General features: G+C 39.7%; 2 protein-coding genes and 1 non-coding gene across 3 annotated transcripts; 1 reads left to right on the top strand and 2 right to left on the bottom strand.

The window, feature by feature from the left end:
• Positions 1-560: 560 nt before the first annotated feature.
• epdl1 (ependymin-like 1) lies at positions 561-5424 on the bottom strand. Its single transcript, XM_051114392.1, has 6 exons — positions 5239-5424; positions 4479-4513; positions 3142-3276; positions 1596-1782; positions 1032-1119; positions 561-878 (listed from the first exon to the last, which is right to left on the bottom strand). The coding sequence occupies exons 1-6, from the start codon at positions 5324-5326 to the stop codon at positions 764-766; spliced, it is 648 nt and encodes a 215-aa protein (XP_050970349.1). The 5' UTR covers positions 5327-5424; the 3' UTR covers positions 561-763.
• Positions 5425-5977: 553 nt separating this feature from the next.
• alpk1 (alpha-kinase 1) lies at positions 5978-17196 on the bottom strand. The gene is made up of 14 exons (XM_051114391.1): positions 16964-17196; positions 16250-16341; positions 15246-15400; positions 14975-15173; positions 14837-14896; positions 14660-14746; positions 13509-13585; positions 13306-13401; positions 13122-13226; positions 9916-11422; positions 9685-9832; positions 8452-8614; positions 8191-8377; positions 5978-6421 (listed from the first exon to the last, which is right to left on the bottom strand). The coding sequence occupies exons 2-14, from the start codon at positions 16338-16340 to the stop codon at positions 6243-6245; spliced, it is 3054 nt and encodes a 1017-aa protein (XP_050970348.1). The 5' UTR covers position 16341; positions 16964-17196; the 3' UTR covers positions 5978-6242.
• Positions 17197-17441: 245 nt separating this feature from the next.
• trnar-ucu (transfer RNA arginine (anticodon UCU)) lies at positions 17442-17532 on the top strand. Its single transcript is given in 2 exon segments — positions 17442-17478; positions 17497-17532. It is a non-coding gene; the product is annotated as a tRNA-Arg (tRNA).
• The last annotated feature ends 6647 nt before the right edge of the window (positions 17533-24179 follow it).

The following is a 24179-nucleotide window of genomic DNA, read 5'->3' as shown; positions in this document are numbered from 1 at the left end:
TTTTCTTTCTTTTTTTTTTTTTAGATGTTTGTTTTAGGAGTTTTTTGAGAAAGCAAAAAGTTTTTTAAGAAGGTAAAAGGAATGTTTTGGATGGGAGAATTTTTTTTTTTTTTTTTTTTAATGGGAAAAATTTTTTTGATTTCGTTTTTTTATATATATATACTGTATGTGTAATACCTGTGAGCATGAAGTCATGTGATCAAGTCAAAAAGTCATGGTACTAAACGGTGCATCCAATACAACAGTGTATCTTGTTTTACTAGATATATTTACTGGAGATGCAAAATGAAAATGTGGTTTTATTTTCTGAGAAAATGAACAAAAGTTGAGTTTTTCCCTAAAACAAGAACACATCTCTCTGAATAGAGAAGAAAAACTTTGAGTTGATTTTTCAAGCTCATATTGATGTATTGTGTTCCATTCAATGTATTCCTTCAATTTTCTTAGTTTTAAAAATTCTTTAAATGATCTTCATAAAATTGCTGCTCAGTGCATAAATGTAAAACGTAAACATCCTGGTGAAAAAATCTTAAATATGATGCAACAAAAGACGTTTCAGATTTAGTGTTTAAGAAAAAAAAACAATTTATTTTTGACCTTTTATAAATGATTAAAGTGCATTTGATTGTATTACAAAGAGCAGCAACAGCATTTAAAAAGAAACAGTTAACAAAAGCATTTTGAAAACATTCATTGGTTCAGAGTGTTAAAATCATCAGAAAACGTGATTCCAGAGTTACAGCATGTTAAACAGCATGATTCCTCAGAGGAAGGCGCTGAAGAAATCAAGCGTCTCGTCTTCAGTCTCTACGTCGGAGCAGAACGGAGGAGGAATGAACTGCTCCGGGTCCTCGATCCCCTTCACCGCATTAAAATAGCTGAAAAAAATCAACATGACCAATTATAATCATTAGCAGGGTCAGAGAAAAGATCTGCAGTGATTGATACTGATGCATGAAAACATATATTGTATTTGAATAGAATTTGCTTTTGTCAGTTGATTTTGATTTACTGTATAAAGAGTTTCTTACGTTGTGGTGATCCAACCAGACTGTGCGGTGTAGTAAAGCGTCGACACCGGCAAGCAGCCGAACTCCGTGACTGTGGCCAGATATTTACCTGGGGATTGAACAACAACAACTAAATGTAGGCAATGACGCTCCACAGCAGTTTAAATGGGAATTTCTGCAGATGAAACATTAACCAGCATTAATGCACTGCTCATCTAAAACACTTCAGCTGGAAAGAGAATTTGCAAAGCTTTTCACTTTGTAATCGGACAGATTTCTGCGAAACATAAATTGCGGGACGGGGTTTGATTTCATTCATCAAGAATAAGTTATTCTGCAGCAGAGCCGGTTGAAAAGTTTTTTCTCAGTGGAGACTTATCCTGCACCCTACAGATCAATTATGTTTATTATTATTTTTATATCATACAATATATTGCTATATTATTTTAAATTTATTTTTTTAAATCTAATATTTATTCCTTTGAGCACTTTGAGTCGTATCAAAAAAGCATCTTTGCCTTTACTCATCGTTCATTGTTTCTTTGACCTGTTGTTGAGTTATGGTTAAATCCACATGACGCTCACCTCCAGTCTCAGGTACGTTTCCCGTCCAGGTGTTGACCAACAGACCTTCACCAGGCCCTGACGATCCTCCCAGAACCACCTGCGACAGCAGTGAGGCATTATGGGGAATCTGTGAGGGGTGGAACGCGGTGTGGAGGGGATTCTTCTGACACGTCTTGTTCTTGTAGTCGATGGTGTATGCAACACCCTGAGACAATCAATGAAGAAAGCATTAGAAACACACACACACACACTTCATGACATAACAAGTATGGAAAAACAAAATCATGCGTTGATAAATCACAATTATGACTTTAAAAGTGACAGAAGATAAAAAGTCAGGGTCAAAAGTCAGAGATAAAAAAGTCTAAGTTATGACAGTCAATTATGAGATCAGTCAAAATTATGACTTTAAATGATGATGAATCCCATGATAAAAATGTGAAATTATGTGAAAAACACAATAACTGAGATAAAAAGATGAAAAAAGTCATAATTATGGAATAAAAAATCAAAATTATGACAAAATGTCAATGATAAGATAAACTCAAAATGATGACATCCCTGAGACGTGCACGTTTACATCTGGAAGACGGATTTTTCTCATCTGCAATACCTCTCTGTGACGTTTCCCTGTCAGACGTCAAATTTAGAAAATTTAGCAAATGTCTTTAAAATGTTTACGATTTGGAATGAATGTAAAACTGACATCTTAAAGATTCTTATCAGAATTGGTTTGTTAAAGATGGCTCCAGATGAAGATATCTTTAACAGACATCTTGCAGACATGCGTGTGCTATCTGAGATACATCAGTTACGAGACAAAAAGTCAAAACTACCACATAAAAAGTCACACTTATGAGATGATTTTTTTTAAAAGAATGACTTTTAAAATAATAATTATGACAAAAAGTGGAAAATTGTGGCTTTAAAAATTACACCTGTGAGATAAAATTCAAAATGACAACAAAAAGATTTTTTTTAAATCTCTTAATTAACTGTCATCATTTCAATGCATTGTCATCATTTTGACTCTTTTCAGAACTGAGTCAAAAAAACAATTTTGACAAAAAAAAAGTATTACGAGATGAAAAAAAAAATCTAAATTATGATACAAGCCAAATTATGAGATAAAACATTATGACATAACTTATGTTATAAGACCGAACTGAATTGGTGAAAGTTGGCATGGCTCTCAGTGCAGGTCTGCTCTTTCTTAAAGTCATCATTTTAACTTATATGTCAGATGAGATGAACAACTGCAGATCGTTTCATATCAATTGTGCATATTTGTCCATGTAGAAAGACGGCTTCAGTTCGGTTAACATCTGGTGAATTTAGCAAATAATTGTTTGGATGCTTTGACTTTTAACGGAGTAAAATATTAACAGAGTGCTCAGATTTCTGTGTTTTTGCACTTTTGTCGCTTCATCCATTTTTCTATGAACTGCATGTTTTTGATTAATATTCTCTGTGTATTAAAGCTGCATTGATGAGGATGTAGAGCTCAGTTTCTGTTCCTGTAAGGCTGACATTTCAGAGGTTTGTGTAGTTCCACATTGTTCACCTTGCGAAACAGGAACAGCATATTCACATGGAACGATTTGCTCTGGACTTGACCAAACTCCCATAAACGGATGCGCTGGCCGAAGGCATCATAGCGATATTTGGCAACCGCCCAGTCCTGCCCGTCTCGAGCGCTCTGAAACACACGCCGTTACGTGTTTTAATACATATTAGCAAATAAGAAGAAAATAACCACCAAGCTAAACATTTGGGATCAGTAACATTTAAACAATTCATTAGGAATGCATCAATCTGATCAAAAGTGACAGTAAAAATATGTGAAGAGTTCAGATGTAAAACCAGCTAAAAGCCATCTCAGTCAAAAATGAGATGATGATCGTGAGTGAATGCTCCTGACACATATTATACGTCCATCAAATACTTTTACTTCAAACTCGCTAAATTCCAGCCTCAACCCAAACAGAAGTACCAGTACTTGCATAGAAACCTATACAAAGTAGCCAGAAAGAAATGATTATTTTAGAGAAATACGTCACCCTGGTGAAAAAACAGCATATGCTGGTAGGTATGTTTTGATGCTGGGATGCTGGTTTAAGCTGGTCCTTAGCTGGTTTATGCTGGTCTTTGACCAGCAACATGACCAGCAAAAACCAGCAAAGGACCAGCTTAAACCAGGATCAAAACATACCTACCAGCATATGCTGGTTTTTTCACCAGGGCAGATGGATTTAGGGGCTTTTGCATCTGAATCTTCATTTATAATGTAACAAAAGATTCCTATTTGAAACAAGCGCTGTTCTTTTCAACTTTCTAATCATCTGTGAATCTTGCAAAACTAAAATATGTGACCGTTTCCACACAAATATTGTGCAGCCACGACTGTTTTCAACGTTGATAATAATCAGAAATGTTTGTTGAGCAGCAAATCAGCATATTAGAATGATTTCTGAAGGATCATGTGACACTGAAGACTGGAGTAATGATGCTGAAAATTCAGCTGCGCAACACAGAAATCAATTACAGTTTAACAGATATTCACACAGAAAACAGCTGTTTGAAACTGTAATATTATTTCACAATTTTTACTGTATTTTTGATCAAATGAATGCAGCTGTGGTGAGCAGTAGAGGTTTCTTTAAAAAACAGATTTATATTTATTGTTCACATTCTAGAGTTGATGAACTGAACCAACCAGCTCCAAGAAGAATGACAACAAACTTCTGAACAACAACAAAATACAGAAATGCAAATATACAAGTAGTGTAAGAGTCTAGAGAGAGACCGGTTCTCAATGCATCATGGGAGTGGACGGTGGTTCATGAGCTCTTCTGTCTTCATTTAATGTTTATTATATCATAATTCATAATAATAACTCACCACGCCCAGACTGCCGGACAGCAGCGGTGGAGTTCCTGTAACACAGACCACATCATTTACTTCATGCAAAACATTCAGAAACAGGTTTACAGTGTGTTTCTCACTTCTGTGTCGGGTTTGCGGTCAGTGAGCTCTGGTTACTGTACGTGCACATTGTTTCTTACATGTTGACTGTAATGAAAGATCAGATTACAGACAGTTCCCTGGTTAAAAAAAAAAAAAACAGAATATGCTGGTTAGGTATGTTTTGTTGCTGATTTATGCTGGTCCTTGACCAGCAACATGACCAGCATAAACCAGCTAAGAACCAGCTTAAACCAGCATCAAAACATAGCTACCAGCATATGCTGTTTTTTCACCAGGGTTCAAGAGACGCGCTTTAAATGCGTCAACATGTTTCCATGTTTTTGCATAATTATTACGGAGTATTCATAACTCATAAACTACTTGTAACCATTAAAAACTCCAATACATTTCAATTTAAAATCTTAAATTTCAACACTGTCTCAATTACTGAAACTAAAATCACTTCAGGAAGACACTTGAAATGAACTAAACATTAACTGAGAAAACGATTTTAAAAACGTAATGCAACATTGCTCACATAATCATCTAAAACAAACAAATGACTAAGAACTATATATGCAGATTTGGGAAAACGAATAAAAATGACAAAAACAACAACTTAAAATTAGCGTGGGTTATTATTATCTGTATTGTTTTAGACAGCAGACATGAACGTGTAGTTTTTCAGACTTACGGCATCGACGCGGCTTCTGCGCGGAGCAGCTTCCGGTCACTAACAGCAGCAGCAGCAGAGCCGAACACAGACCCAGCAGCCGCTTCATGTTTGCAGCTCAGATGTGTGTGTGCTGAACTTCACTGCTTTCACTGCATTTAAAGCTCCTGACGGTAAACACATCCAGGACTTCCTCATTCACTCCACAGAGTTCAGTCCGGAATCCGCCGCCTGCTTTTCCATCCGTCGGCTCTCGGGAGAACATGACGTGTGGAGCAGCAGAAAACAACACGACCTCTGAGACCATTACACCCACATCAACTTAAGAGAGATTTATCATTTATCATTCCATATACTGTGTGTTTACAAACCCTGTGTGTTTATATCAATCTCCTCTCATATATATAATAATATTTTACATATCATACCGTATTGGCAGATCATATATAAGCTCATAAGATCATATCATATATAAGCACTATAGGCATTACACAGCATAACAGTATGATTTTCTCTAAGTATGCTTTCAAATGATGTGTTTTCCGATATTTCCATCTCTGTCCGAAATATTGCAGTTTACTTTTCTTTGTTAACTGCTGGTGATTATATGGCACATCTGCTGTGTATGTTCTTAATAACACAGTGAGAGTGACTTGCAGATATGACCAGACCAGTGGAGTTGGTGTGTGTGTCTGTGGAATGGAGTTGATCTGGTTTCAGTCACATGATGATTAATGATGACACTGTCATATGACTCTGCTTGAATGTGACCCACATATTTCACAATGTGAAACTGCATTTATTGCATCCAAAGGTTCTTGTGATCAGGTAATATGTGACTGATAACAGTTAGTTCCTCATTTCTCATATGAACAGCATTTTTTTAATAGCCTATACATTTCTTTAAATAAACCATTTAATATTTTATAGTACACATTAGGGTAAATTCAGGTAAACTCTTTGACATTGAAATGACTATGAAAAGTTGAAATTCACTCCACGTGATGTTGTTATATTTATACATATTATCTGATTAGTTTGAGTCCGGCGGCTCGACAGATCTCGTTACACTCGTCTCCATGCTGATGTTGGAGGAAGTTGTTGATTCCGGTTTGTTGGAAGTTACTGGATCTCGTCTTCGAAAGCGAGTGAATCTGAGGGTCGGTCAGATAGGTCAAGCCCTTCCCGTTGGCCGCTATCCATCCTGATGAGAAACCGGTTTGAGAGAAAATTAAAATGGGCAATTTGGGGGAATGTTTTTCAAAACCTTCTTGGGCTATTTGGGGCTTTTTGTTTGTTTGTTTGTTTGTTTTTTTGGATTAGTGGATAGAAAACACCCCACAATACACTTTAAAGTGTTTATTTTATTACGCTTAATCTATTTGTGTGTGTAGATGACCTTTTGTATGTATTTAATTATAAACTTATTTTATATTTTTTAAACCTTTTCGTATATTAAGACAGGCACCTGGAATTCTGGCCAAATTAAATATAAATTGTGCGTAAATGTGCACGTTATAATGTAAGCATCATTAATGACCCCTTGTGTTTAATATAAAAAAAGGCTGATTAACGAAATGAAATAACAATTTAATAAAAAATGAGAATGATTCTTTTTTCTAATTGGCATGTTTAGTTAACCCCTTAAAATACTTCTTATTTAGACATACAAATTGCATGATCTGTATATTATATTTAATAGCTTACACTTAGTAAAAATGTTTGCAGTTAGTTTTTAAAAGGTAACATTACATTACATTAAGGACTCTGTGCTTACATTTCTTTTCAGGAGCAATAGTGCTTCTACTACACACCAAAAAATTAGGAACACCACCTGATCAATGACAGAAATTAACCTTCCCATTATAAGGTGATATTTGATTCCTTAAAGTTTTTTAAAACCTTTGTAATATAATTTTTAATGTGCGTCATATTTTGTGCCAAAAAATTACGATTTATAAACTTGTCAAAAATTTTAATAATAAGATACGGCATCAACAATTAATCTTTGCACGGCACAGAAGAGCACAGATGTGGAATATTTACAGACTGTTCAACAAGACTCAGAGGTGGCAATAATACATTTCATAAAAACAATGTTATGGGATTAATGTTTTAAATATAAAATTTTTAATATAGAAAGTACTTAAAAAATGAAAATGAAACGGCCTGTGGGTGGCAGCAAGTCACTGTCTGTGTCACTGAATCATTCATTCAATCGATTCCTTCAAACAGCTGATTCATTCGGAACGAAGCAAGTGACTGTCTTTATGAATGGGTCATTGAATCACTGACTCACTAGATTTGTTTAAAAGCAAAGATTCATTCATAAACAAAACAGTGCTTGGAGATGCACGGCGGCTCAGCTGTGACTTTGTTCAGAACTATTTTTGTTGCTGAAATAGAGCACAATCAGACAACAGTGCTCCTAAAATGTAACTCATTTAATATTAACTTTTGCATGAAATCAAAAATCTATAAAACTGTTGTATAAATTCAGTTTCACATTTGCAAACCTCCTTAATAATCATTAAAAAGCTGTCACTTGTCTTAGTTCATCGCAATCTCACAAACGTACATTTTAATGAATGAAGCACTGTGTACTGTACACTGATTCTATTATTTACATCGTCTCTACACTCAGTTTGTTATAATGAATGACAAAATGCAGTCTGCGTTCACGATCTGTGCTGTGAGGAGCAGGATGTGCAGTGATAGGGAAGCATTTCTATTGGTTGCAGTCTGCAGGTATTGTGGCCAATCAAAGACGGCATGTCCCGCTACATTTTATTTAGTCTGTATTGTGCTACGTTTATGTGCAGAACTGGGATAGCTTTCGTAGTCTTTTGAATGGATAAAATATCACTTTAATTCCAAAAAAAACTGTCATTTCCAGTCCTGTTTGTCAGTAAGACAAGATTCTTCTCAATTCTATTTTATAAACACGCCTGCTCAAGATCTCAGATCTCTCACCTTGCAGATCCACCACGACTTCCTGATGATTGGAGAACTCGTAGGTGAAATGACCAAAGGCGATGCCATATTTAGTCGCGTCATGCTTCTTGTCTGTATCTCTTGCGTTGTTTGTAAGTTTTACAAACGTCCCAGACATGTACGGCTCTGCAGACAAACAGGTGATGACACGATCCTTCTGTAAAACCTGAAAGCATTAAAAACTGCATTAAAAACAACTGTACAAAACATACAGGAAGCAAATAAAGTAGTGGATCTCACCAGCAGCACTTCAGACGGGATGAAGAAGATCTGGGTTGTGACGTTATTATCATACAGGCGTTTATTAAACTCGGTAACGTAGTACTGTGCAGTCATCTGTCTCTCCACATCATCAAGGTGAGCATGAAGACCTTTAGCTTTCAAGTATTCCTTTCCTACATAGCTGGAGATTGCATGAGTGCAAATGTACATAGCATAATATTTCAGCCTACAATAGTGCAATCATGCACATGATCATCTAAGAGCAAGAAAGAAGGAAAACCAGTTTTTTCTCTTTTTCTCTTGCTCACTGACTATAGAATAACAACAATAACAATATTATAAACAATATTTTGATTTTGCTATTTAAAATATATAAAAATGTAACAAATCCAAGAAATATGTAACCCTGGACCACAAAACCATAAGTAGCACAGGTATATTTGTAGCAATAGCTACAAAATTATCGATTTTTTGTTATGCCAAAAATCATTAGGATATTAAGTAAAAGTTATTTTGTAAATTTCCTACCATAAATATATTAAAATATATTATATTAATTATATATTAATTTTTGATTAGTAATATGCATTGCTAAAAACATTTGGACAACTTCATAGAAGATTTTCCTTAATATTTAGATTTTTTTGCACCCTTAGATTCCCGATTTTCAGTTCAATAATTGTATCTCGGCTAAATCATAAACCATACCTCAATGGAAAGCTTATTTTTATAAAAAAATTTACCCTTATTACTGGTTTTGTGGTCCATGGTCACAAATATTACTACTGCAGTAAACTTGTGCTGTAAATCAATAAATACTTAGTAATTACTGTAATAATAATTTATTGTTGTTGTTTTTTCATTTCTTTGCTTTACTATAGAGCTTCTATGTTGACCAGAAGAAGCTGAGAGACCTAAAAGCTTCTCTTCTGTTAAAAAACTGATTTAGAAACTATTCTTCTGAAATTTGGGGAGACAGTTGGCATGTATTGCATTTTTAAATGCGTTTGTACACTAGCTGAAAAGCCAAGGGTTTCCTTTTCCGCCACTAGGTGGCACTGCAATCTCATGCAGTGCTGTCTGAAGTAATCCATGCATGAAATAAATCTGTTTTCCTCAGATTTACACAATGTACATGTGTCTTACTTTGTAAATCAGGAAATAAAATTGGTATCAATATGAAAAAAACAAAAAAAAAACAAATCCCCTAAGCAAATTTTTAATTCTTGTAACATACTAAAAGAGTTTTACCTGCTGAGCAGTTGTTCCTGGTGAAGATACTGCACCTCAATGGCTCGTCTCTGTTTGCCCTGGACACCCATCAGTTTCCCGATGTAAACACTGGTTTCAGAGCCTATCCATATGTCAGAAGCCTTCGAGTACTTCAGGACAATGGCATCTGGCAGTTCAGATGGGCACGTGTGCTTCTGTTACAACCATTCATCTCAATTTGCAGAAGAAACATCTTGACGCATCACTTACCGTACGCCTTCTCCAGTTGTCTGGGATCCAGAGGCTGCAGCGGTTTGTTCGGCAGTCTCTCGACGAGGCAGCGTTGACAAACCCCAGCCAGGAGAGATCTGTAGTCTTGCTCAGTCAGGACGTCACTTCCCATGACGCAGTTCTTGAAGCAGTCCTTGCATGGCGGCACGTTGTCTCCAGTAAACAAGGGTTTGACGGGTCTCGCCGATGGTCGATGGTTCTCGGGTGTTGATAGATCCTCAAACCCCAGTTCCTCAAATGGGTCACTCTCGGTGGACGGCAGAGTTGTTCCTTGGCATTCTTGAATCTTGTCTGGGACCTGAAGATGTTGATCTGCTCTTTTGTGTGTTAACTCAAGTCGTTCTACATTAGCGACGGGGCTTATGGAGAGTTTTTGCCAAGATGAATGTGATGCAGAGCTGTCGCAGAGGGAGAACGAAGAAGTGCTTCCACCTTTGGTGCAACCAACCTTTGCATCGCTGCTATCATGAGAGGGATCGGTAACGTCCTCCTCGGTTTCTATGGTGCTCTGAGACCGTCCTGGTACACGCTCCCATGAAGAGCCACTGCTGACAGAACTCGAAGACGTTCTTGCGTCCAGGTTCTTCTCATTGTCTCGCCATTGGATGCCTGATATTTCTGATGAGTTGTCCTCAACGTCTTCGGTTGTGATGAGTTGTTGCATCACTTGGGATTGACTTTGGTTTTCTTTGTTGTTCCTAAAGCTGTTGGGAACAGCTGGACTAGCACTACTTCGATTGTGACTATAGTGATCAACCACCTCATAAGATCCAAGACTGCTTTGTTCGTCGACAGTATGACAACTTTGATCGACCAGAATTAAAGACGATCCACTGCTAGATGAATTCTGCTTGGAGGGAAACGGACTTATATGATTCACTCCGTGATCTGGCGCTTTCTGCACCGTTGCGAGAACTTCCGTGTCCGTCTGGAAGGCCGTTATACACTGCGCGTGAGTCGAGCACGAACCACCTCGAACGCCGTTCTCGAATGCCTCACAAACAGACTTGTGGTGCTTTCCAAAAACATCCAGTGCCTTTGTAAAATCGCTGAGTGTGAACAAAACAGGCCCGAACTCCATCGATCGGTAGCTGTCTGGAATAAAAGAGCGTGGATCAGAATTACGAAATGTTTCAACCTTCAACAGCATCTTAATCTGCTGTATCTTCGCCATGATCTCAGTGCACAAAGTCGAGTCGGCTCTAGCGCAGTATTCGACGAATAAAGTCATTGCTTCCCGACAGACGTTCATCGCTGAGATGACCGTTTCGGACAGGCCGGTCGTCCATCTGTGAGTTGTGGCTAAGCAGTAAGCAGCTTTGAGAAATGTGTGCAACTCCAGCTTGCTGGTGATGACATCTCCTGTCGTCTTTGTTAATAAGCCGATCTCAAAGGCCTCCTTAGCCACAGCGAGGTACGTCTGCTGATCCTCCGCGGGGCATTTTTCTGAGAAACCGTAGGACAGTAAACAAATGCCCTGGGCGACCTGAAATAAAACAATAAACACATCTAGCGTTATTTCAGTGTGATAACAGGGTTTGTCAGTGTGATGAATAATCCTTATTGTTTAAAGAGCAGGTCATATGGGTTTTCGAAAAAATGTCTTTGTAAAATAGCTAGCCTTAAATGTAAACAGTCTGCAAAGTTGTTAATCAAAAAAATGCATGATAAACATATCGAGACACAGTCGACACTGAACCGCCTTAACGAATCTTTTGCCTGTTACGATATACGTCACTATGTAACACTATGTAACACTATGTAACACTATGTAACACTATGTAATCCCCGCCTGTCCGCGAAACACAAACAGTCTGACCTGCCCACAAACCGCTAGTTTGTGTTTACATCATGTCAAGAAGACGTTGGGTTCTGTGCTGTGAAAGTAAGTTTGTTTTGTTTTCACTGCTGAAAGATGATCATGTGAAGAATCAGTGGTTAAAATTTTTTTTTTTTCTACAATACCGCAACAATACAATTCATACCGCATACAATGTTTAAACTTACCACTGAAAAACGTCCTGATCAAGTCACCTCAAAGTAACCCTCCAGAGTGAAAAATTAATTTTGGTAATGAGCCAATTACCACAGACTTGGCCAACTGACCAATCAGAGCAGAGTAGGCTAATGGAAGGGAGGGGTTTACAGACCTTAAACTCTGAACTGCTTTGAACAAATCCTTTCAAAATCACTGAAAAATGTTTATTAATTGTATATTCTGAGAAAATGACAATGTTTTCTGACCTTAGATGCATTTAAACATATTGTAGGGGACTCAATATTAGGACACATTAAAATACCATATGACCTGCTCTTTAATGAATGAATACAGTAATGCACATTTACGCCCATTTCTGCCACATGAGAAATAAAATGCTTTGGTAAATCATATTACTGGCATTAAAGTCGAAATGATGACATTTTAAGTCAAAATTATTAGAAAGAAAATATAAGTCACAATTATGAGATTAAAAGTCATAATTATTGGACAAAAAGTCATCCATTTATTTTTTTTTATGTAACAACTATGACTTTTTATCTCAATTAAAACTTTTTAGCCTTATAATTATCACTATGAGTATGTCAAAATTTCGAGTTTTTATATAATAGTTTTTTTGTCAATTATATAATAAATATGACATTTATCTCAATTACGATATAGTGTATGGTTTTCTCATAATTTCAGCTTTTGCTAATTTTTACTTATCTCATAATTTTAACATTTTAATCTCATGATTTTACCTTTTTTTTTCCACTTTGATTTTTTATCTCATAATTATGACTTAGTATGTCATCATTTTGGCTTTTTATCTCATTATATACAAGTCACTATGTAAGTTTTGACTTATCTAATCATTCTGACTATTGTAAAAAAAAAATGGGAATATAATTAAAAAAAAAAAACTAGCATAAGAAATTGATTTAAAAAAAATTAAAACCACAAATTGAGTACAAACCAGTGTATCTTCAATAGTCAAACTAAATATTATATAAGCAGTTATATTATGTAACATTTTTCGCAACCCTGTTACCAAAGAAGGGAATTTTACGATCACATGATTGCTGTCACTACTGAAAAATGACTGCCTGTAATGCTTTAGAAAAAAAAGTCACAGGACACCAAATGAACTGTTTGTGGATTGAGCAAAAAGGAAATATGATTCTGTTTATTCTTAAAAACTCACCACATTGGTCAGAACGTACAGAGATCCATACTGACTGAACACAACTGCCATTTTGGCCGCTCGCGCCGCAGACAGCAGACGATGACGACTCTCTCCTAGAAAACTCTGAACGAGGGAAAAGAGCGTGTGATGATAAGCTCAGCACAGGCAAATGACTGATTTAGGACATTTCAGACTACATTACCAAGTCAGTATGAGGCTTCCTCTGAAGTGCAGCGAAGTCTCGGTCATTCATGGAGGTCAGTATGTTTGCCAGCAGCCCGAGAGACGTTCCAATACCCTGAAAACAACAACCGGTTTCATATTCACACACTACAACTCCAGACAAACTCCTGGGTAAAAGAAGTGACAGACTGTACTAGTGTTTAGTGCATAATGAGTCCAGACCTTTTTATCAGGTTGAGGAAGAGCGTAAAAGCCAATCAGAGATGCCCATATGAGTTCAGCAGCCTCAAGCCACAGACCTAATGAACACAAACACACCACATTATACATCTACAATAACAGACACACACATACAAGTTTGTATATGTTTTTCATATATGTGACCCTGGATCACAAAACCAGTCATAAGGGTCATTTTTTATATTATATATTATTTTTTTCATTGATGTATGGTTTGTTAGGATAGGACAATATTTGGTCAAGATACAACTATTTAAAGATCAGGAATCTGAGTGTGCAAAAAAATCTAAATATTGAGAAAATTGCCTTTAAAGTTCCTCAAATAATGTTCTTAACAATGTATATGACTAATCAAAAATTAAGTTTTCATACATTTACAGTAGGAATTTTACAAAATATCTTCATGGAACATGATTGTTACTTAACTTCCTAATGATTTTTGCCATAAAAGAAAAATCTATAATTTTGACCCATACAATGTATTTTTGGCTATTGCTACAAATATATCCCAGCGACTTAAGACTGGTTTTGTGGTCCAGGGTCACATATGATCCATCAGGTTTTTATGTCTCATATAGTCTGAAATAGTGAGAATAAACAGCTCAACTTTTAAATTTGTAATTTGGTGCAGATGCTGATATATATATGATGCAATTCTGTTGCTTGTAACGTAAATCAAAGAGATCTTTAAGACAGTTCAGCAGATACTGACATAAATTATTAGTAAGATGAGATAAGAAATGATCCAAACATATAATGCAATGCAATCAAATGATTGAGAGATGAACAAATAAACGTTCCTCAAAAGATGTGAGATGTTTTGGAGGCTTGTGAAGATCATTCCTCCATTGAGGAACAGTGAAAGTAAAGCTTCTGGAAACAAACGTTCCTCAAAAGATCCTCATGATCAGATTTGACACTCACTGATTTTTCTACAAAATGATTCATGGAGAATCAAGTAAAGCCAAGCTGCTTCAGTCCAGTAAGTGTACACTAAAAGACCACTGCCTTGATACAAAACTCAATCAGATGACAGAAGGAATGTAGGAGATTGTGTGTGAAAAGCATGATATAGAGGCCTTAGAAATGTGTGTTTGAAGTTCTGTAAATTCACAAACGCGTCTGTATCTCACCTAACATCTGCAGCACTTGTCCGCGCACCTGAAGACTGACGGCTTGCACTAGCGTCTGATCACTGGCCTTCTGATACGTCCACGAGCCTAAATCACAATTCAGCCAGAAACAACATGCTGTATTTTCACAGCAGAGACAGAAAAATGAGCTGAAATACGAATGAAAGTGAACAGTACCTGTTGAAGCATTATTATTGATCAGACTGCTGAGAATGAACTCGGCTTTCTGCAGTTTACCTGCAACACAGCAAAACCAAAGAGTCACATCATGGATCGGTTCAAAGCTGAAACACACACACAGAGTGAAGAGCTCACCAGTGTTCAGATAAACACGAGCCTGTCTGATGATGACCTGAGGGGCGATGGGAATATCTGGATAACGTTTGTGCAGCATTTTAGCAATCTTCAACAGCACATGAGAGCCGTCCATCCAGTACAGCAGACGGTCGGCCAGGAAAACCACTGCGACCGCCCACTTGGGCTCGTCGGCTGTGATGCTGTCTCTGAGAAACACCTGAAATCACAGCAGCTTTCAGATCACGAATTCAGCGCCGTTATGTACCGTAAGCGACGGTCTCATCGTTACCAGTAACTGCGGCAGATGTTCTCTGATGAGATCTGAAGAGTTAATTTTGTCTTCAGATGTCACGGATTGTTTGTACTGCCATTTCTCCTCAACGAACGGCCACTTTCTGTCCGCGGCCTCCTGTAGGAGCGTGTTCAACTCATCCGGAAACGACCCTGAGAGCCAGAAGTCAAGACTTTAAAAAGAATAGTGGACACTGCACATCTTTCTTGGCTCATACAATGAAATTCAAAGGGGTCCAGTGTTGTTTGAAAACATTATTTCTCAATGTTCTCAGTTGTGTGATTGCTAGAGAAAAAAGCAATGTTCATTTGTAACATTCTGCAAACATTATGTGAACGTTACTTTTGAATGTTCTTTAAACCATCTGAAACGAGAAGTTGTAACATTTAAAAACAGTAGAAAACATCCTACTGAAATGTTTCTGAAAAGCATTGCATGAACGATGTATAAATGTTTTTGTGCTAACGTTTTGATAATGTTATTAAAACCTGGTAACTCTGAACCAACATTTAATCAACATTACTAGTAGAACTGGTTGTTTTGCACACAGAAAGTAGGCCATTGTTATCATACTAAATTGTGTATTGAAGAAATGAAAAGAATAAACAAAAATGAAATACCACTTGCATTTTTAAGTGGATGAAGTGTGTAAATATGTGTTGCTGCATATCCACTTTATTTTGCAATGAGAAGTAAGCTGTGACATCTGATTTTAGGTAAATAACTAAAAGATGTGCAGCAAAAGCTAAAACTTTATGCACTACACATCAGTGTGTTTATGATTATGATAATAAATTAAAATAATCTGATAAGAAACACCAGCAAACACCATAACGTACTGTTGGTGTAAAGTTAAAATGATTAAAAGCAAATGACACCGGAAGTCTCGCACATTCAAGTTACAAACAGCTGTGTATATATTACAAATAAGGTGGATACTATAAGCCCGTCAAAAATAATCAGCTTGATAGCGCCCTCTGCAGCGCTGTGTGCGTCATTACCGCGGTGAAGCGTCTGCGTGTCTCCCTTCGGTCCGCTGACTGCGCGCCTCAGACACTCCTGCAGCAACAGCGACACCTCCTGACCGCTCATGCTTTTACATGCAGAAATCAGAGCGAGTGTTTTTTAGTCATTTCCATACAGCAGAGTCGGACAGTAGTGAAGTATTTCACTCTGCTTTAAAAGTACTTTTCAATTGTCTGTACTTTATCAGAGTGTTTTTCTTTAGAAAACTTTACTTCACAACATTCCAAAGCATAACACTGTACAAGAAAGTACTACATTTTAAATGTTCTCAAGTATTAAAGGTAAAAAAAAACAAACAAACAAACAAACAAACAAAAACTTTCATTTATGAAATGTAGAGCCGTAAAAAAAGTACATACAATATGCTACAATATACATACAAAAACAGTACAATATGCTTTGGAATTTAGTAAAGTGAACGTTTTCCGAAGAAAAACACTCTGATACAGATTCTTTTTAAATTCACTTGAGTAAAGTACAGATACTTTACCACTATCCACCTCTGCCATACAGCAACAATCTATCACAATACTCGTGTTTACATAAAGAAAAAAAAAACAGATATAAATGACTAATATGTTTTGAACGTATTACCTTTAAAGCTTCCAAACAACATCACATTACGAATAACGTGAAAACAACTAAAAAGTACAGATAATAAACTATTTTAAACAAAATAAATGTTTTACCTTAATTATGAAGTCAGACTGGTGCTTTGAGGTTCTCAGAGTAAAACGTATGACAACAGAACGGAATTTCCATAAACCCGTCCGCCCTCCTGCAGAACTCAAAGAACTCGCTGTTGAATTCGGACGATCGTTTAGCTATATTTGCCTTGTGTAAGATTACCACATACTAAACTTTGTTTGTCAATTTTCTTTATTTGTTTATGTATAGAAGTTTTAATAACACTGACCGTTTCACGTTGCTTTCGCTTCCGTGTCACGTGTCCGCCCGTCGCAGCCAATCAAAGTGTCGCATGAGTCAAATGACACGAGACCGAACACAACGCGGATCTAAAATAACATGTAAAAGATTAATATTTAAAATGTAACCGGTAAATAAACGTTTTAAATTACAAACACTCAGAAAAAATACTGCATCACAAAAGGTTTACCGTGCGACTGAGCAAAATAATAGCTGTAATATTCGGCACGATCAACAGGTGGCTCCGTGGCGCAATGGATAGCGCATTGGACTTCTAGGCAAATCTAGCGATGTGATTCAAAGGTTGTGGGTTCGAGTCCCACCGGAGTCGCACTTTTTATTTGGAAACAAAGGAGGTTCTCAACGTAATGACATTTAACATACAGCTGACCACATTCGATAGACCAAAGACTAAACATTAAGATTTAAAAGGAACTACTACTACTACTACTGCTATTACTACTAAAAAATAAAATGTAACTACACTAGTCCATTTATAATATACAGTAAATATAATAAACCTTAGTTAATATTGGTTAGAAAATACGTTGTCGATCCCAGGTCAATAATTCCTGAACTACTGCCAATGATAATGTGCCTCTCCCATGCAAATAATTCTATTCTTTGATTTTTCATTATTTGTGTAAATACATTTGACATGCATCATTAGCTTAACAAATTCATGAATATGCAGACATGAGTGTTTGTGTGTTACGACTGCAGTAAAAACGGCATGGGTTAATAAAACATCATCTGATCTCCTAAACAGCATTACATAAAGCCAGAGCTCATTTGTCACTGTCTGTTTTACATGTGATATGGATGAACTAAACAAATGAACAGGAGAGAGGAAAAATCCTGTCTGCATTTACTCATCCTCATGTAAACTGGACAAAAAAGCATCTTAAAGCTATTATTAAATTGTCATTACAGAATGGCTGCTTCGAATGACGGTGATCATGTATCGACGGCAGCCAGAAATACTGTCAAAAGCATCAAATGTTGGCAGTATTAAGAGGATTTGGAATTTCCAATTAATGTAGGCCTGTTACTTTCTTCTTATTGTTAGGCCTGTTGTTATTACTTGGTTAATTGTATTATTTAATTAATATTACAATTAAATCACCGCATAACTGACGTGCTGTGAGAAAAATAAAAGATTAGGCTATTAGCTTGAAAATGTTTTTAAAAAGGTCTTTTATAACAGGTCTATTGTACAATGACTTATAGGCCTAGAATTAAAACTATTACCACTGCAGTCAATAAAAATTCAGAGGAGCTTTATATCAAGCACCGACTTTCAAAAACAACCTGTTTAACACGAAATACGTTTCTTTCTTTTTTTTTCACTGTACGGGCCACAAGAGAAATATGGATGAATTAAGATTACATACCGATTAAGTTACACTTAACAGCATATGCTGAAGTAGATTTGTCTCTCGTCTCTGAGAGAATATGCGCCCTTAATGCAGTGTCAGTCTTTACTTGCACTTTCTGTTTAGCGAAATGACTGAAGAGAAGACATTGACCGGCATAACTCTTGCACAAAAATTTGCATATATTCACTGGCTCGCTTTTATGTTTTAAAATAGAAATATTTCCAATATTGCAAGGTAACCCCTGAGGATTTTTTCTAAGCCACTGGGCTGTTTGCTAAATTCTGGGCCATGTCCCGAATTTTATAATATTAATACGGATATTGTATTTAAGGAAGAAAATGATTAATAAAATGTTTATATAATCGCCAATTAGTCTGAGCAACATGTCTGTACGACTTTAACACTATTTAAAGTTTTTTAGCCTACACAATATAGCCTACAGTTAATTTGGGGTTCCAACCGGATCGCGATACATAATGACAACGGCAGGACCGTTCCACCGTTTCTACAATTTACCAGCGCGCCAAAACAACGGAGCTGTAGCCTACACATCACAATTGCCCAGGGTCGTTTATGATGTATAGTGATCGTTCGGCGTATCCAGTAACAGCCTACATTTATAAGCGCTTTCCGCTCCGTGCGCGCTGCTTCTCTCCCGCTAAACACGCTTAAAAACGCCACACTGAGAGCTGCAGATGATGCGCTTATTTTAACAACAGAGAAACATGAAAAATAAACTGATACATTAGCTAAAACACTGCTAACGAAAAAAGAGAAAACGCCGCAAATATACGTTTGATCTGTTGTACATAAATGACATTGATCGTTCAAATCGTTAAACCGCTTTGGTTTTTCCCATCGCTATTTAATATTAATAATCAGCATGTTGAGCTTTTCATAACAACCAGTACAATAACTGGTAAAAATAGCTGTAGATAAGGTTTAAGGCAACTTAACCTGTGAAATTAAAAGACAAATTGCAATTTAAATTCTGCTCACAATGAGCGCGTTTTGATTATTATGTGCATGTTTTTAGTAGATTCTTATTTTAAGAAGAATCTAAAAATCTAAACGAAAAGTAATTAATAACAGATCAAACATAATTTTAGAATTTATATCCAGTTGGGCTCAAATGATAAAATATTTTAATATTTTTTGGAAAAAAAAAAAAAAATTCTCAGACTCCACTGCTTTGGCTCTCGGGGCCCAACATCCTCATCTTTGATGACTATTTTGACTTTTTATGATTGTTTTTGTTCATTTAATTCAGTCATAATTCATTCTTCTTTTGTCAGTTATCCACCAAAGCATTCACTTTTTAATATATAATAATAATAATGAATAATAATGTATTTTATACATTTTCATCTACTGTATTTTAATTTCTATGATTACTTTTCCAGGGAATGCCTGAACTAATAAAATGTTCAAATCCAGTTCAGCGCTTTGGAAACAAACAAACAAAAATGAACATTAAATCTTCTCTAATGTTCATTAGGAAAGAGAAAGAAATAAAATCACAAATTAAGGTTTGACCATGTGTTGCAAACTTTGGTAAAATGGTTTGAAACATTTCATACTTTCAAAGAAAATCAAACAGCTGATATAGTTTCTGTTCTAACAGCTGAACACTGAACACAGATATCCTCCTAAACGATGGGTAAGAACACGATGATCTCTGTTCGTTTGTGTAAGCGAGTCAATGACTGATCCGGAGACGAGGGATCCATGTGCAACAGCTTTATTTTAACAGACTGTGTCAACAGGCGAGGTTCAGCAACGGCGGACAGGTGTGGTGAAGGTAATCCAATGGGGTAAACGATAGTCCATGCAATGGGTCGGGGCCGGCGGCGATCAAAGGGGATAATCCGAGACAATAGCGTGGGTCGAAAAAGGGCAGGCAGCAAAGGTTCACTCACACGTTTAACAGTCCGGTTGGCAACGAAAAGACAGTCCGAAAAAAGCTCAGGATCGCTAACATGACTTAGACGAAACTTCGCGAAGAACGCGCCGAGCCGGCGCGTCTAAAATGGCCGACTGGTGGAAGTGAACCGGGGGGACCCGGAACCGGAAGCGGCGGCCCAGGTACGGGGTGGATGGGAAATGGAGTGCTAATACTCCGGGGAGGGTTCCCGTTGGCGGCGGTCAGAGGGAGCCACAGAGACCGCGCTTGTGACAGAGCCCCCCCCCTGCGAGCGCCTCCTGGCGCGAGGAGGCGACCGACGCCGGGGCCTACCTCTCCTGCGGGGAGCCGGTCGATCTGGGTGGGCGGCGTGAAAGTCGGCGGTGAGGGATGGGTCCAAGATGTCCTCGGCGGGCACCCAGGATCTCTCCTCGGGTCCGAAGCCCTCCCAGTCGACCAAATACTGGAGGCGGCCTCTCCGGCGTCGGGAATTCAACAGGGTGTTTACCCGATAGGCCTCCTCGCCGTCGATGATAAGGGGGGGTGGCGTCTGTGGGGCGGTCTCCTCTAGGTTCTCCACTCCTCCCGGGTCACCAGCGGGCTTTAACAGGGAAACATGAAAGGTGGGTGAGATACGGTACTCAGCAGGCAATTCTAATTGAAATGATACTGGGGTGACTTGTCTGATAATTCTGAATGGACCCACGTACCTGGGGCTGAGCTTCTTGCTGGGTAAACGAAGACGGAGGTCCCGGGTCGAGAGCCACGCCCACTGACCCGGCTCGTAGGCGGGATTGGGGCGGCGCCGGCGGTCGGCCTGGATCTGTGTGCGCCTTACTGCTCTTTGGAGGTGAACATGTGCCCGGTTCCAGGTCTCCTCGCAGCGCCGAAACCAGGAGTTCACTGCCGGGAGTTCTGAGGGCTCGCCTGACCAGGGGAACAAGGGTGGCTGGAACCCTAGGATACACTGAAAGGGCGTGAGCTTGGTGGAGGGCTTATGTAATGAGTTTTGGGCGTATTCGGCCCAAAGCAGGAATCGACTCCAGTCCTCCTGATGGTCCCGGCAGTATGAGCGGAGGAAGCGAATCAGTTCTTGGTTCATCCTCTCGGCCTGGCCGTTGGACTGAGGGTGGTATCCTGAGGAGAGGCTGATGTTCACTCCTAACAGTTTGAAGAAACTCTTCCACAGGCGAGAGGTGAACTGGGGTCCTCGATCAGAAACTATGTCCTCCGGTAAGCCATAGTAGCGGAAGACCGCCTCGCAAAGGGTTTCCGCCGTCTCCATGGCGGTGGGGAGCTTGGGTAGCGGGATTAGGCGACAGCCCTTCGAGAAGCGGTCTACGACCGTGAGGATGGTGGTGTTACCGTTGGAAGAGGGGAGATCGGTAACGAAATCTACGGCAATATGAGACCAGGGGCGCCGGGGTATAGGCAGCGGTTGTAGTAGGCCAGCGGGCAGTTGGCGAGGGGATTTGGACATATTGCAGGTAGAACAGTTCTTAACGAAGGCGATGGTGTCATGACGCATGGATGGCCACCAGAAGCGATTGTTCAGTAAGTCCAGGGTAGCCTCGATGCCGGGATGGCCTGAACTCGGGAGGAATGGGTTAAGGATAGCACCTGGGGACGCAGATTAGGCGGGACGTAGGTGAGGTGGTCAGGACAGTTAGCGGGTGTAGGATCCTGAGTAAGTGCTTCTGAGATCTCAGTCATAATATCCCATGCCACGGGAGCTACGACAACCGAAGAGGGTAGGATGGTTCCCGGGGGGGCCTGAGTGAGATCTGGGTCATGTATGCGGGAGAGCGCGTCGGCCTTAGTATTCTGGGACCCGGGCCGGTAGGTGACTTGGAACTGGAACCTGGTGAAGAACAGCGCCCACCGGGCCTGGCGGTGGTTAAGTACCCTGGCGGTGCGAAGGTATTCCAAGTTCTTATGGTCCGTGAGTACAGTGAAAGGATGTTGGGCCCCCTCGAGCCAATGTCGCCACTCCTCCAAGGCGAGCTTAATGGCTAGTAACTCCCGGTTGCCCACGTCGTAATTTCGTTCAGCCGAGGTGAGTTTGTGGGAGAAATAAGCGCAAGGGTAGGTCTTGGGTGGTTGCCCCTGCCGTTGGGATAGCACAGCCCCAACGCCCGAGCTGGAAGCGTCCACCTCCACCAGGAAGGGTTTGTTGGGGTCCGGGTGGTGAAGGATAGGTGCCGTGGTGAAACGCTGCCGGAGATCGGTAAACGCCTGGAGGGCCGGGGAGGACCAGGAGAGGCGGGTGTTACCCTTCTTTACCATCGCCGTGAGGGGCGCCGCCACCGAGCTGAAACCACGAATGAAGCGGCGGTAGAAGTTGGCGAATCCTAGGAACCGCTGAAGCTCCTTAAGGGTTGAGGGGCGTGGCCAGTTGCGTACCGCGTAGACCTTGCTGTCATCCATGGCGATCCCTTCTGGGCTAATGATGTAGCCTAGAAATGCTATCTTCTCCTGGTGAAACTCGCACTTCTCCTCCTTGGCGTATAGCTGGTGCTGAATAAGTCGCTGAAGCACTGCCCTGACGTGTTGTATGTGTTCTTGGTAGGAGTTAGAGTAGATGAGGATATCGTCAATGTAAATGATCACCCAGCGGTGCAGCATGTCCCGGAAGATCTCATTCACGAAGGCCTGAAAGAAGGAAGGACTGTTGGCCAGCCCGAAGGGCATCACTAGGTATTCATAGTGTCCAGTAGCGGTCGAGAAGGCCGTCTTCCACTCGTCTCTCGCGAATACGGATGAGATTATAGGCGGAGCGTAAGTCCAACTTAGTGAAGAATCTGGCTGAGCGGAGCTGTTCCAGGGCAGAGGGGACGAGTGGGAGGGGATACCGATACTTAATGGTGATGTCATTGAGGGCGCGGTAGTCGATGCAGGGGCGGAGACCGCCATCCTTCTTCTTGACGAAGAAGAAGCCGGCCGAAAAGGGTGAAGTAGAGGGTCTGATGAAACCCTTTGCCAGCTCCTCCTGGATGTAGTTGTTCATGGCTTCGGACTCAGGATGCGAGAGGGGGTAGATACGTCCCCGTGGTGGAGTGAAATCTGGTAGCAGATCGATGGCGCAGTCTCCGGGTCGATGTGGTGGGAGGAGCGTGGCCTTGGTTCGGCTGAAAGCCTCGAGGAGGTCCTGGTAGTCAGCTGGTATGGTGCTATTGGCAGCAGGCTGTGAGACCGGCGCGGTGGGTCGAAGGCAGTGCAGCTGACAGTGAGGTGACCAGTGAGTAATGGTGCCCTGTGTCCAGGAGATGTTAGGTTCATGCTGGTTGAGCCAGGGATATCCTAAGATGATGGGTGCTTGTGGTGATGAGATGAGGAAAAACCGGATGATTTCATGGTGTGCTGGTTCGAGGCGTAAAGTGAGGTCGTCGGTGGTGTTGCGTATCTGACCGGAGCCTAGCGGTCGCCCGTCGATGGCGGCCACTGCCAAAAGAGATGCACAGGGAAGAAGGGGTAAGTGATTAGCCAGGGCGAAAGCAATGTCCATAAAGTTCCCTGCCGCACCAGAGTCAATTAGGGCGGTAGACTGTATAATAATTTTCCCTGACTGGATGGTCACAGGTAATTCACATCGGTTGAGGTTCGAAGTGATCTTACTCACCGAGGTGGGCGGACGAGGTGGTCTAGTGGGGCAGTTGGCACGGATGTGGCCGGCGAGGCCACAGTAGAGGCAGAGAT

The sequence above is a fragment of the Labeo rohita genome, chromosome 7, assembly GCF_022985175.1.
Source record: "Labeo rohita strain BAU-BD-2019 chromosome 7, IGBB_LRoh.1.0, whole genome shotgun sequence".
NCBI lineage: Eukaryota > Metazoa > Chordata > Actinopteri > Cypriniformes > Cyprinidae > Labeo > Labeo rohita.
This window is presented reverse-complemented; position numbering and strand designations above follow the sequence as displayed.